Raw genomic sequence first — 14035 nt, 5'->3', positions numbered from 1 at the left:
AACAAATATTGGCAGGTATCAGAAGGTGAAGCTGGTTATGCCACGTGCTGTGTCAGATCTCTCTGCCTCCCGACACAATCGCTTACTTGGATCGCCCAGAGTTGTTGTCCAGAACAGTCCGGCCAGTGGTGTCCATACGCTGGATCACCAAATGATCCAGCACCATTTTCTTCTTGGCCCTCTCAATGATCTCCTCCTCTACCGTACCCTTTGTGACCAGCCGGTAAATATTCACCTGAAGGGTAGGAGAAGAACAAAGCTATTTCCAGGACCTGAATGTGCTCTGCTGACACAGGAATGCATCCCTGAGTTGTTTCAGAGGAGACTCCCCTGCTGACATGGTCCTTTCATGTACAGATGTGTCTTTTTAGAATAAAACCAAGCACATTCTTATATATTTCAGGGGGACCGCTTAATATCAGGCAGGTTAACACAGAGCTTGTAGGGTATGTAAGATAAAAATCTTCTGAAAAAAAATCACTCTAAATCCAAATTAGCATCAAACTTTTCATGTATCTAATAAAACCCTAAAAAATAAAGATATTCTACTTTGTAGAGCAGAGTGAGGCTGAGAAGTGTGATGCCCCCAGCTGGGTTCTCAGTTTTGAACCATACCAGGACTAAAAGCCAACAGTTTGGGCTGATTTTCGGTTTCCTTGGCTTTAAATGAGTTTCTCTTGGGTTGATGGTACTGGAGTGAGGTTTGGGGGCAAAAAGGCCGTGTTTTCAGCAGCTCTGGCGAGGGGGGAGCCCATTTACAGGTACTTGCTGAAGCCACAGAGCAAATGAGCCAGCTAACTCTCCTGACCTGCTTCTTTTGTCCAATGCGGTGAGCCCGGGCCTGAGCCTGAAGATCATTTTGGGGGTTCCAGTCCGAGTCAAAGATAACGACAGTGTCAGCAGAGGCCAAATTAATTCCTAGCCCTCCAGCTCGTGTTGACAACAAGAAACAGAAGTCCTAGGGGGAAAAAAAAAACACACAAGTTAGCCGGCCTCTAACTGTGGATATAAAACAGTAACGGTGACTACAGAGTTGTGCAAGGAAATGGATGTAGGCTCTGGTGTATTTGTACTTCCTTCCAAAGCAGGAAAAGGCTCAAAGCCAAGGCAGAAGGGAGAGGTGTGCTGCTCCAGGAAGGGCCAGCATGCGTCCTTGTGGGAGGGCAACGCAAACAGCTCAGGGCAAGGGCACCTTGGAGTCACCTCCGAAGGTTGGACCACGCTGCCCACCAGACCCCCACGAAGGCAGCAGGCAGACACATGCTTTTTGTTGTCTGAAGCCCGCTGGGGGTGAGATCAGCTCTGAACACGGACCGTCTGAGTCACTGCCCAGGGTACAGGCTGCCAGGACAGAGCCAGGATGTCTGAGCCCTGGTGGATGCCCCCAGCAGAGGGGAAAGGGCAGCTTCTACGGGCATTCCTGCTCCCTCCTCTCCCACCTGCACTGCTGCTTCCTCCTGGCTTTTATTTATTACCTTCCCCAGTACCACAAAGAACCTTCTGCATCGCCTGTGTCAGCCCCCAGTCCAGGCTTCTGGAGCAAGGCTGGACACTTCTTGTGGCTGGGAGATGGCCGAAAGCGAGCGCCCTGCACCCTCACTGTGAGTCAGCACACCCCACAAGAGGCACGGGATGCCCTCTCCTATTACACCGGAGACTCACCTCCAACACCAGACCCCACTGCCTGCCTGCACCTCAAACCTCCCCTTTGCCATTTCATATTCAAAACCAGCTGCAGACTGGAGGATTTATTTAGCAACCGTCTCATTCCCCAGACCATAAGGAGAGAATTGCTAAATTCGGGCTCTTCCCGGCCTCTTGGGGACTACGTGGAGCTGTGCCTTGCAGCCCCATTCTTCGGGTGTGGGAGGTTTAAAACAAGCAGTATGGGCAGGTGCAAAACAAGCTATAGCTACTTCTTTAAAAGTGACGGGGGTCCAGTAAAAAGAAACAAACTGAGCTTAATCCCCTCCTGGCAGTCAGGACCTGCAGCCCACCCTGACCCCTCAGGAGGCCAGGACGCCCCCGCCGCCGTACCTCGGAGCCGTCAGCGTTGAAGTGGTCCAGCGCCTGCTTTCGGATCTCCCCTTTGATCGAGCCGTCCAAGCGCTGGAAAAATCGACAACAATGATAAAAGAAAGAAGGTAAAGGAGCCCTGAGGAACCGTGGCACCCAAGTTCTGGGAGGCTGACAGCCCCTTCCCCTGCCCGTAGCATTTAGTCCTTAAAAATAGCTGCCAATTAAAAGGAACTGGGCTGCCTTAACCTGCTGCGTGCGAGGGCAGGAGGGGGGCATGCTCGGGCAGCAGTCACGCAGCGGGTGACACTGCAGCTCCCATTACAGGCTCCCAGCCAGGATCTCTGTGTTTGCTATCCTCTCCTCGGGGTTTATCACGGGACGAAGGCCAAAGCAGGGGCCTGGCAGAGGAGGTGTTGTGCAGAGACGGAGCTTAATTTATTGAGGTCTCATATGCTGGGAACGTGTCCCTCGCAGCAACCTTCAGGAAGTGGTACAAGTCCAGAAAAACAGCAAGAGGGCTGGCTAGCCAGCATCAGTCGGATGGAAACAAACTGCCCAGGACCCATTAGCCACCTCAGGTAGAAGAAATACGGATATCAGCATCCCTAAATAGCTTCAGAGAGCCAGCAAGGGAAGCAAGCTCCAGGGCTGAGAGCCCTCTGCACAAAACTGCCTGCTGGTAGATGTAGGGACGCCTGCATGCAAGGGCTTTTAGCACGAGCACATCAGTTATCTCAGCTAGAGAAATGGATCACGGAGTACAAGGGGTTTCTGTTATGCAGGCTGTCCAATCCACAAGATGGTTTAGTGATTAACACCCACCAACAAGTGTTTGAATCCGTTGTACAGGATTCTCCCCATCATTTAGACTCTCACTTCATGAACAGCACTATCAAGCTGTCATAAGAGCAGTCCTCATCTATAGCTCTCAAAGGATACATCATTATCCTCACTTATAGAAAGCAAAACATCCACAAAAAGAGAAGTGCCATGTCCAAGGGGCAGCATCAGACAGTGCGTGAGGCATCCCACGCTCTCAGCTGGTTTCTGCCTCTCCATATGTTCCCTTCCTGGAGTGCCACAGTGAAATGAAGGGACTTCCCTGTTCCCTCCAGTGTATTTCAGTGCAACCTGTAATCCCAGCCACCCCAGCCTCTGGGAACCCGAGTGCCTCTCATTGCCCAGGCTCCCTCCTTATTTTCAGGTGAAGCCTGCTGTTTGCCATGCTGATGTTTCTCACCTGAAAAGGGTAGTGTTTGATAGTCAGGTACTCCGCCAAGATGTCCAGCATCCTCACCATCTGGGAGAAGATCAGCACTCGGTTGCCTCTGTCTCGCAGCCTGGTCAGCAGCTTGTCCAAGAGAATTAGCTTTCCACTGCTCCTGATCAGAGACTGAAGAAGTAACCGTCATTCCAGCTGATGTTTTCCAACCTTACGCTTGTGTATACTACACAGAGACATGCAGAGACCTGCTTCTTTGGGGACCATGCTTCTCCCACACCTCTCTAATCAAATCACCTGGATTCACACAGCAGAAGGCACACACACAGTAAATTACCCAATATAAGTCTCATACTGCATGCACCTCCTGCACAAGATCCCACAATATGTTGCCTATGGTGGAAGGGAAGGGCAGGAGATTCAGTGGCTCAGCTGTGAGGACTATTTCCAATGGATAGAGGCAGCTGAAGCTAAAGCCTCACCTGATTTATCTTGGTGAGAGAATGGGAGGAAGAGGAAAGTTAAGGAAAAGCCATAACCAAGGGCGCTGCCCACCTGCAGGGTCTCAACACCATTCTCTCTCTCGTTTTCCTCAGGAGGTTTGATAAGGTAGCAGTGGTTGCAGCACTTCTTCAACTCCATCACAATGTTCAGGAAACCAGATGTGCTCCCCCGTGTTCCCTTTGAAAGAGCTTTGTAGTTTCTTGTCAAAATCCACCTGCAGGCAGGAAAATAAATCCAGATCATTCCACAGTGCAAAGAAGGCATGCTGGAGCCTGAGAGGACCAAAACCTTCAGGGACATCCTAGTTCAGGCATCAGTCTACTCTCTTCCCTCCATCTCTCCTCGCTTCCTCCAGAGGATTCTGCTTTTTCCTCCTCACTAGAACTCCTGATCTTACTTTCCTCTTGACAGTATTACAGTTAAATATTAAACAGCACCACAATTCTGTGGGGAGCTTTACTCCCCCAAAATGTATTCCACGAAACATGTTCCCAAGTCACACAGAAAGCTGCTCCCACTTCTGCCGGTACTCCCAGTAACTTAATAAGCAACTCACTTGTAATACTGCTTCTGCAGAGCAGACATTTCCACCCGGAGGATCTGCTCCACTTTGGCTGGCAAAGATTTCTCCACATCCTTCTTCACTCTGCGCAGGAGAAAGGGCTCCAGGACTTTGTGAAGGCTCTGGTAGCCATTCTCTCTACCTTTCCCGTGATCTTCTTCAAAATCTTCCCAGAACTCAAACCTAGCAACAGAAATCAGTAGTAGAAAGTAGAAAGTAGTAGAAAGAACACTTTGTATTATGGTACCAAACAGCACATACCAGATATGCTCACACTGCATGATGAGACAAGAGACCACGAGTTTGATGGAGACACAGAGGAGGATAAAAGGTTCACTCTACTCTGGCTAACTGAACAGAGTGGTGGCAAAGCTAGAAGCTCTCTGGGTTTAGGTACCTTCCAAATATTTTATCTTTGAGCTCCATTGCTCCTCATTGACTCCCAGGACCAGAAATCCCAGGTTTTCCAACATTCTGCTCCGATGTCTCCTGCTAGCATTTACCTAGCTGTAGTTTCTGAAAGTCCCACATCAACCACCCCTTAGGCAGGGCTTTGACAACTAGATTCTGTTTTACACTGCTCTGATGGCTTTTTTGGACTGCTGCTTCCTCTAACAGCTCCTTTGAAATTTGACAAACTGCTCTTCTCTGTTTGTGAGACCTTAAATCTCTCCCTTCAATCTTTCTGTGTTCCAACTAAAAGAATTTGGGGGATAGCTCTTTGTATAGTCAAACATCATTTGGGTGAGTTTGGGGGCATGCTCATCCTAGCCTTAGCAATGCACATAGCCCATTTCGTTTTAAGAAAACAAAACATTTGTTATAATGTGGACATGCAAACAATCAGCTAGACACCACTGTCCTCGAGCAATACTCCCAGGGACCGCCATAAAAATGTTTGGCAAGGATGGCTGAACCGCATTGTACCGGAAACCTCAAAAATGGTTGAGATGATTGCTTAAAACAAGTTTAGCTTTTTAGAGATGGCGCTAAGACAGCAAACAGATTTGAAAGATGTGTATTAGGTTTCCCCATTCAATTTGGTGCCAGAAATACTCTTTGTATTAGTCATTTAACCTCTCATTTTCCCTACAAGTGTTTGTTCCCTTTTCACTGGTCTAATGCCACTGAGTTTAATTCAGGGTTTCTGTCTTTCTGCTCTCCCTCAGTCTATTTGATGGACAAGAAAAGACACACAAAGGTATTTTCTGAAGCACCAAAAGGAGACTTACTTCTCCGGCATGATGAAATGAAGCAGGGACCAGAGCTCTTTGAGTGAATTTTGAAGTGGGGTGCCGGTGATCAGCAGCCTGTGGTTGGACTTGAAGTCAATCAATGTTTTGTACAGCAAAGAGTCATCATTTTTCAACCGATGGGCTTCATCCACGCCTAGAAAGGCCCAGTTAATACTTCCCAAAACAGCCTGAAGGAAAAGAATTTAAATATATATATATATATACACATGCTGGGTCAGATGAGTCCCCCCACGTTGCTCATGCCTCTCTCTCCGTGGCCAGAAACCACTGTCATGTTTGCTTTCCAGGGAGTCCTCCCCCAGGCCCCAGTTCCTCTCTTTCTCCATGGCCATGGAGCCCTACTATGGCACTGGCCTCACTGACATGATCAGAGCAGCAGCAGTAGCATATAGCACTTTTATTTATAGCTACATATAAAACTACGTAAGTTATGACAACCTGAGAGTTTTGGTTATTTTTTTTTCACTAGTATTAAGTTTCTTGTTTTCTCCTAGGACTCAGTGATGCATTGACTGGGCTGACGTGCATTTCCTAAGCAGACAGATTTTGCTTAAGCGTGAAAATCCAGATACTGGGAGCCCTGTGTCAGAAGTTTAGTGTAATGTTTTGCCCTCTTAATTAGTCTAAACTAAACCAGGTAAAATCCCACTACAGCTCTGCTCGGTGTCTTATAAGTATAAAAATTAACACAACTGCCACAGTACTAGAGTGAAGACGCAGTGAGCGTCCAACAAACCCTCTGCCCACTTCCACCATACCCTCTACCCTCTGTCCAACCCACTCAGAGGCTGGTTTCCCCAGTTACAAGCAAGAGGTGACCTAAATAAAACATCCTTGGCCCATTACTCACCTTGTCTTTGAGGAGGATCTCATATGTTGTAATAAGTGCATTGAACTTCAACCTTTTAGACTGAGAGTGGATCCACTCATATTCACGTATCTGCAAGAGGAGACAACCAACATTATTGAAGGGAAAGAGTTAACAGGTCTTATTTGAGTGTAGCTATAGCTGGAGACTCCAGCCAAGTCCAAGCCCTGCTGCTGAACATGACATTTGACGAGCAAAGGGTGTCCAAGGAGCAGCTTGTTTTACTGCACGCATGGCTCTTACACAAGCACCAAAATAAGGTCAAACAACTTGCTGTTGTGACATTCCCCCACCATGTCACTACTGCCACCACTAGACTCACAACATTTGCGTGCCGCCTTGTCTGAATAATTCAGACCAGACAGACAAGGCTAGCAGTGGTGCCCTGCAGCACGTTTCAGCCTAGTGGTCTCCAGACCCTCTAGGGGAGGCCAGTACTCCTGTGCTCACTCTAAGCGGGAAATAAGGTAGAAAAGTCCCTACAGCAGGGAATTACACCCAAGTGCTCAGCTACAACCAGCTCTAAGTGCCCACAGGACTGTCGGTACTCTCCAGCAGATGGCATGTCACACACATACATGCTACACAGAAGCTGCTGCATTGCACCCAGCGTTTCCATCCAACCCCACACCCTCCGCTTTCTGATTACCCACCATGTTCCTGCTCATGAGGTCTCCGATGTAAACGACCACGTTTATCTCAGGTGCCCACACTTCAAACTCTCTCTGCCACGAGGTGAGAGTCGACAGAGGTACCACCACCAGGAAAGGGCCGTACAGCTGGTGCTGGTGGAAGAGGTACGACAGGAACGATATTGTCTGAATCGTCTTCCCCAGGCCCATTTCATCAGCCAGGATCACGCTGTTGTTCCTGTGCAGGAAGAGAACACACACAAATACTGTTTGACTACATGTTTGTGCTGCTGCTAACGTACTGTGCGTTAGCACAAATAGCAACCCACAACAGAGACAGAAAGGGAGCAGTGCAAAAACATTTGTATGAACGCTTGTGAGTGGATCCCAGAGAAATCCAGACAGCAGCTTGCAAAAAGGAGCAGATTACGACCATTCCAAACTGGCACGCAAGGATGAAGGCGCAGGGAGAAGGAAATCAGTGGCCGAATTTTAGAAGGACATTTCTCAAAGACTTCAACAAAGACTTCAAGTGTGCAAGCATGCTGAGCCTGAAACCAGTTATTTTCTGCTTTCTTTGTTCCATCTACAATGCAACTGGGTGTGAAAACACTTGAAATCCTTCAAGCTGCAGAAGCAGGCTCGGTAAAGACCTCCCTTGAGAACAAGAGGGACAGATCCCACTGGGATAAAAATCAGGAGACCCAAAACAAATGTGGCTCGTTTGCGGTGCTGACCAGAGCTTCAGACAGCATCCGTACGTACTTGCACCATGAGTGAGCGAGCCAGTTGAGGCCCTCCAGCTGGTAGTCTCTCAGCTCCAGGTTCTCACCACCAATGTAAGAAGGCTGTTTCTTCAAGGCAACAAACCTTGGTCTCTGCTTCAATACCTGAAAAAGATGACACCATAAGCCCGCTGGAGAAAAAGATCAGGTAAGGCTGAAAATTCAGCAATGAAATCTGTGGGTTCAGTGAGGAATGTAGATTGGCTCATCAGTTAATGCCCATTTTTGTCTTCCTAGCTACTTCTTGTGTCTGCAGTTCAGACACCACTCAGCAGTGTTCTGTTTTCCTGCCTTCCTCCAGTTCTGATGATCAGAGCTGTGAGTCCTCCCAAGAGTGCAATAAGCTGTACATAATGCACACTGGATGGAACAAATTCCACTTTCCTTTTTGGCCTTTTCTGTTTTTTTTTCTCCCACTGTCTCCATCCCTCTCCTCCACTGTATCAGCGTCTTGCAGACTTCCTCTTTTCCCAGCTGCGCTGTTTTTCCATTCAACTGATATTAAAACTTTGCCTTGCTGCAGCAGCTCCTCCTGAGGAGGAAGCACTTTGCAAGGATTAATTAAGCCTCCCACTCCGCAGGGGGACATAACATGCTCATTGTGCAGAGTAACTGAAACCAAAAGGGGTTCACATCTCTGTCTAAAGTATAGGAACAGCAAACAGCCGTTCAAACACTGGTGAGAAGATGGGGAAATGGTCTCTGACATTTATCCTGACAAAACTTTATGTTCCCACTGTTTGTGTCATCACCCAGCCTGGAGAAACAGAGCAACAGGAGAGAAGAGAAGCAAGCAAACCTTGCAGTCCCGGGTAGGAATTGTTTTGGAGTTGTTACGGTTGTTGAAGCTGTCAATGCAGTGCTGGAATTTCTTGCTTATCAGAGCCTCATCTTCCCAGCTGCATTCCGCGTAGGGCAGCCCCATCCACTTGCACAGGTATTCAGGGTCATTTGAGGATGTTTTGCGACTGTTTGCTGCAAAATATGAAAAAAAAAAAAAAAAAAAAAAGCCCAAACATCATCAACTGCGGTTCTGTGGCTGAACCACAAGCGTGGTTCACAAGGGCAGTCTGAACCACCCCTACAACTGCAAGACAGGTCTTGGCTAATGGGAAAAGCGTAGAGAGGCCAAAGAGTGCTCCTTTACCTGGGAAGTCAGCGTGCCCCGTCGCAGACTTGCTGGTCTTCACGGCTGTGGTTGGAGACACAAGGGAAGCAAGGGTTTATGTGCTGGCAGCCAGCAGGGGGAGCAGGACAGACAGAGGACCACATGCATTTTTGAGAGGAATTATGTGGAAATAGGTTAAACAACTCTCCAGGCCAATTGCTAAAGCAACTGGATGCCGGCACCTCTGACTGATATTGCTATAATAATAGTGAAGTGCTAAGCCCCGTTTTTATTTTTAATAAGTAAGTAATCATGAAAATCTAACCCCTGAGCTGCCTTGCAGCCTAACCACATCCTTAACCACAATGTCACGGAAAGTAGTCCTGACACTACCAGGCCTGTGCTTCTGCAAACACCTTGACTGAAGTCAAAGGACTTCACCAAGAGCAGCAACTTCAGCGAGCCCCTGGAAGCTGGGTGTATCATCCCATGCTCCAGGCAACGAAAGGGCAAGTGACCAGCATTGCTTGTAGATAAAAAATTGAAAACATGTATAGCTACTGTTCAATCCCTACATTTCACACACCGTTCTCCAGTGATATGGGGATGCAAGGAGAAAAAGGGAGCCTTATGCTCATTTTGCTGTCAGTAGTGATTAAGGTTCCCAAGTCTTACTTCACCCCTTTACAAAAGTATTGGGTTCGCTTACCAATTACTCTCTCCACTATTTGATACTGTTTGTTCAGCTCTGAAGCCAGCTCCTGTTGGCAGTTGAAATATTCCACATCTTCAGGGGATACCTTGGCCAGCCTATATACAAAAAGAAAAAAAAAAAGACATTATAATGCTTCTGTAACGTCATAATGCTCATTGAGGCAATGTATAGAAATTTTATTTTCTTATATGGTTATGGAATTAAGTCACTGAAGCAGACTACTGCTTATTTGACATATATGTTTCTTAAAGTTTCCTATAATTATAAAATATTACTGGGAAACGGATGTCATAGAGGCTCATATTGTCTCCCTGGTAAATGACTCCTTATCCTGCTGCAAGAATCAGCCACAAAAATCCAAATCAAACAGTCAGGGATGGAAGCTGCTACTCCAGCTTTATCACTTTGGAAACACACAGTAGCCCCCTTTATATTTCTTGGGGAGGTCAGACAAAAACGTACATATAGACAAGCCCATAATTAACAAGGGTTAACAAGGCTGCCTTGAAGCAGCCTGCAAAGCAAAACTCAACAGCCTGCCCTGTGATGAGCCCTGTTTTCCAGCACAGCTGCTTGGTTTATCACGCAAGGTCTCACTGCTATCCATGAGCCCTTATGTCACCTCCTGGGCCAGGTGCACCTTTTATTTGTTGTCAGCTACCCAACTTATAAGCCTGGGAACTGGCAATATGTGAAGTTCTGTCTCCTCTCTCTTTTAATACCACAGCCACAGACATCATTTCTATGATGGGGATGTTCATCAGCAAGCAAAGTGTTGTGCACTGAAAACAGTTGCTTTGGATGGAATATGCTTTGTGAGAAGAAATCAAATGTTTTCAGCCTTGATGGTGCAAACCTCTGGCTAAAAAATATTCTCCCAGGGCGAAATCACTGGTTGAAGTAAAGCATACCATTGCTTGATCTCCTCCTCTTTTTTCTTGAAGTTCTCTAGCTTTTTCAGGCCCTTCACTTTCTGCTGCTGCAGGGACTCTTCACTCTCCCATGTGCTATGGATGTATGACCAGCCTTTCCATTTGATCAGGTACTGAACTTCTCCCTCATCCTTTTCAGGGTCAAAGTCAGCACTTGGGTTGCCATTGGCTTCAGTTGCATACACTGTGGTGGAAGCACCAGTGGCTGCAAAAGAAATCAGGCTGCAGTTGGTACCTTTGTTAAAAAGCACTGGACATGAACTGCGTTAGAGCAGGAAGTTATTTTTTCTAATGCATCCTTTGTGACAGCACAAAGAATATCCTACAGACTCTTCCACCCAATGAGACAGGCATACAAAAGTTTTCCATACAACAGGATCTTTTTAAATCTCTCTATCATAAATGCCTTTTCTTTAAATATAATTCAAAGGTCTCTTGAAAATACCCAAGACCATTCAGTTTTACAAAAACACTTTTGTGAGGCTATGAGAACAAAACATCGGCTTTATTTCCATTGTGGCTTTGTCAATGCAGCTATGAAAACTGACTACTGGAAGAGCTATTTTATCTTTTAAAGAAGAGAAAAGCAAGAACTTGCAGAACAATGACTGCATCTTTAAAATGCGTGCACACTAAAAGAAAGCTGCCAAGCACATAAACTTGACATTTTAGGTTTTTCAATGGTAGATTTTTTACAAAAGCTGCTAGAAGGAAGAAATAAGAGGCACAGACGAAAGCGTGAAGAGCACTGAAATAACCCTGAGCCCCACTGGAAGGCTTCAAAGTTGCAAAAGCATTGGACCAGTTGAAGAGAAACAGAGAGTGCATGACTGAAATCAGAAATAAAGTCTTTTTCCAGAGCTACGCACCTCCTTTTTTTCCAAGCCTGATGTCCAAGACTTTCTCAATAGTTTCACTGTTGTCTTGCTGTTCATCAGCTCCTTCCCCAGTCATCTCTATCAGGTCATCAGAATCCGTCTCAAAATCATCATCTTCTTTGTAACTGAACAAGATCAAAACCAAACTGATAAAAAAGCCTTTGACTCTTCCCAGTCCAGAAACACAGAGTGGCACGGAGTGGAGCAAGCCTTTTCCAGCATTTATTCTGGGGCTCAGTGCTTGTTCAGCACACGCGTCTCTTAAATTAGCCATTCAGTATTTTTCCCTGAGACACACAGATAGTACCTACGCTTTATCAGAGCAATAGTGCATCATGTCCATATAACGTTTTTGATCATGGCCAACGCCAGATGCTTCATGAGGAAGTGGAACAATCCCTGCAGCAGAAGCAACGTAAGACCACCAACAAAGTCTCTTCCATCCAGTGACAGATTATTTTACGTTTAATAACAGAGGTTGCAGGGCACTGAAAGGCTGCTCAGGTGATACACTGCCCTAGGAATTACACATCTCATCTTCGATGAATAGTGAACAACCCAAAAATATTCTTGGGCTGGCTCTTTGCAAGTCCCTTATGAGGTGACTGCCAGAAGGCAAGAAGGTGTACTGGGGAATGGATAATGCTTTGCCTCCACCATGTCTCAATACTCTGTCCTAAGGAATTACTTATCAGCCATCTCAGACAATTGCCCCAGTCTAACACAGCTGCTCCCTCCTACTCATTTTAACCTATTAATTGCAATTCTTAATCTCATTTGAGAGTGTTTTAGAAACATTAAGCAAACCTCCTCGTGCTTCTCTAAGAGAAACTGGTAAATATTTCCTGCCATACAGATGGCAAACCAAGGTAAAGAGAAGTCAGATGCTTGCAGCGTGAACCTGTTCAAAGAGCCACATCTCAGACAACAGATATATCTACAGGGTCTCTCTGCGGGGTCACACAGGGAGTCAGTGCCAGGGGCAGGGAATTTGGGGTGCCCTCTTCCCCAGCCCACCAGCTCTCATCAGCAAGCCACCTCACACTCCTTGATACCTGACATTTTTGGCTGCTCTTCGTCGAGTTTGTCTCTTGGGGGTCTCATCATCTTCATCGTCATCGTCGTCTTCAGATGAGTCCGGTTTCTTTCTCTTCTTCCCACGCTGGGGTTTGTGAGGCTTTTTAACATTGGTTTTCGCCACTGTTCTAAAATAAGTATTAGCAGAAAGCTATAATACAGTGGGTTTTACATAAACGTCCATGTTAGTAAGCCTTTAAAAAAGCACAAATTTCAAATATGAGAATCCTAAAGACTTAGCCTGCTCTAACTACCATGGCAACCACTGCATCACTCATGGAATAACTAGGTCCACAGGCTCACAATTGAGGGTAATATTGAAGAAAACAAACATTCTTTAGCAACAAATAGAAACTGCCTCTCCACCCCAGCACAGGCAGGAAAGACATGCAGAAAAAGAGATACAGACTGAACCAACCACTCCTTACCTCCTCTGGGCAGGTCTTCTTGCTTTAACTTTCTTCGGTTCAGGCTCACTCTCTGCACTGGTACCCTGCTCCCCTCCATCTTCATCCTCTTCTTCACCAGAGACCTCTCTTTTCCATTTATTTCTGTGGTCAGAAATGTAGGTCATCAAGGGCCATCATATTTCAACACAAATGCTTGGCTAAGCAGGCATCCGAGCCATCTAGGTTAATACTAGCAGGCCATAATTATGAGAAAAAAAAATACTGTGATGCATGGCGGAACTGATGCTGCAACTCTCTGCTTTTAGGAATAGGTCTCGTCACCCAGATCTTAGTTACACAGTGGCATTATACCGTGAGCACGAGTGGCTCTCACCACGTGCTACAGCGGTGCATGTGGCAGGGCTGTGCTTCAAACAACGGGGTGGCAAAGCGCTTCCATTTATTTATTTTTCACTTCCACATATGCATTTCTGAAACGAGGTGGAAAAACCTTCAAGGTGGTTTCAAACAAACAGACATTTCTCAGAAGTGCTCGCTTTCACTTACAGTTTACGAGCCACAGGGTGCACAGATACACTTTCCCCTCGTAGCCCAGCAAACAGAGCAGGAAGTCTCATACCAGTTAGCTTTAAGTAAAGTTTCCAAGGTTGAAGCCAAATCCCACTGATGCTATTTGTGAAAGCAAGCAGGTTCTTCACGGGTAACTCAGAGCAAGATTCAGCTCTGAGCTCCCCTCCTCTCTCCACGGGGTACGTGGGGAGTCCACGGGGATTATTCCCCTTGCTCCCTGCCCCTTATTCCCCTTCATCTTGTTCTGCACTACTGTATACAGCTGAATGAGAAATTAAAAGACAAGAAAGAGGAGACAGGGATCTGGGACCACGTGGCATCCTGCTGTGTTTAAGTTTTCTCCAGCAGGCAGCTTGGTAGCTCTCTTCAGTACTCTCGGTGTTTAGAAAAACTCAGAGGTGCTTATTAGATGGAAACAGCACCAAAACATAATTAAATGAACTTGGATATTTTGATGGGACATCCAAAATGTCCTTTCTGGAAGGTCTTGCATCTTA

General features: G+C 46.4%; 1 protein-coding gene across 17 annotated transcripts in view; it reads right to left on the bottom strand.

Moving 5' to 3' along the window:
• CHD2 (chromodomain helicase DNA binding protein 2) overlaps positions 1-14035 on the bottom strand; it is a 96916-nt gene that overhangs the window by 17848 nt on the left and 65033 nt on the right. For all 17 annotated transcript variants that reach the window (XM_040569964.1, XM_040569965.1, XM_040569968.1 and 14 more), the window contains 17 exons: positions 12987-13109; positions 12537-12686; positions 11473-11606; positions 10583-10808; positions 9666-9766; positions 8996-9040; positions 8648-8823; positions 7829-7953; positions 7085-7301; positions 6414-6503; positions 5540-5730; positions 4302-4490; positions 3797-3959; positions 3260-3412; positions 2038-2109; positions 809-958; positions 87-235 (listed from right to left, as the gene is read on the bottom strand). In XM_040569964.1, coding sequence (XP_040425898.1) covers positions 87-235; positions 809-958; positions 2038-2109; positions 3260-3412; positions 3797-3959; positions 4302-4490; positions 5540-5730; positions 6414-6503; positions 7085-7301; positions 7829-7953; positions 8648-8823; positions 8996-9040; positions 9666-9766; positions 10583-10808; positions 11473-11606; positions 12537-12686; positions 12987-13109 — 2454 coding nt within the window. The remainder of the gene's footprint in view (positions 1-86; positions 236-808; positions 959-2037; positions 2110-3259; positions 3413-3796; positions 3960-4301; positions 4491-5539; positions 5731-6413; positions 6504-7084; positions 7302-7828; positions 7954-8647; positions 8824-8995; positions 9041-9665; positions 9767-10582; positions 10809-11472; positions 11607-12536; positions 12687-12986; positions 13110-14035) is intronic.

Source organism: Cygnus olor, chromosome 11 (assembly GCF_009769625.2).
Source record: "Cygnus olor isolate bCygOlo1 chromosome 11, bCygOlo1.pri.v2, whole genome shotgun sequence".
Classification (NCBI taxonomy): domain Eukaryota; kingdom Metazoa; phylum Chordata; class Aves; order Anseriformes; family Anatidae; genus Cygnus; species Cygnus olor.
Note: the sequence above shows the minus strand (reverse complement) of the source record. Positions and strands in the feature narration are given on the sequence as shown.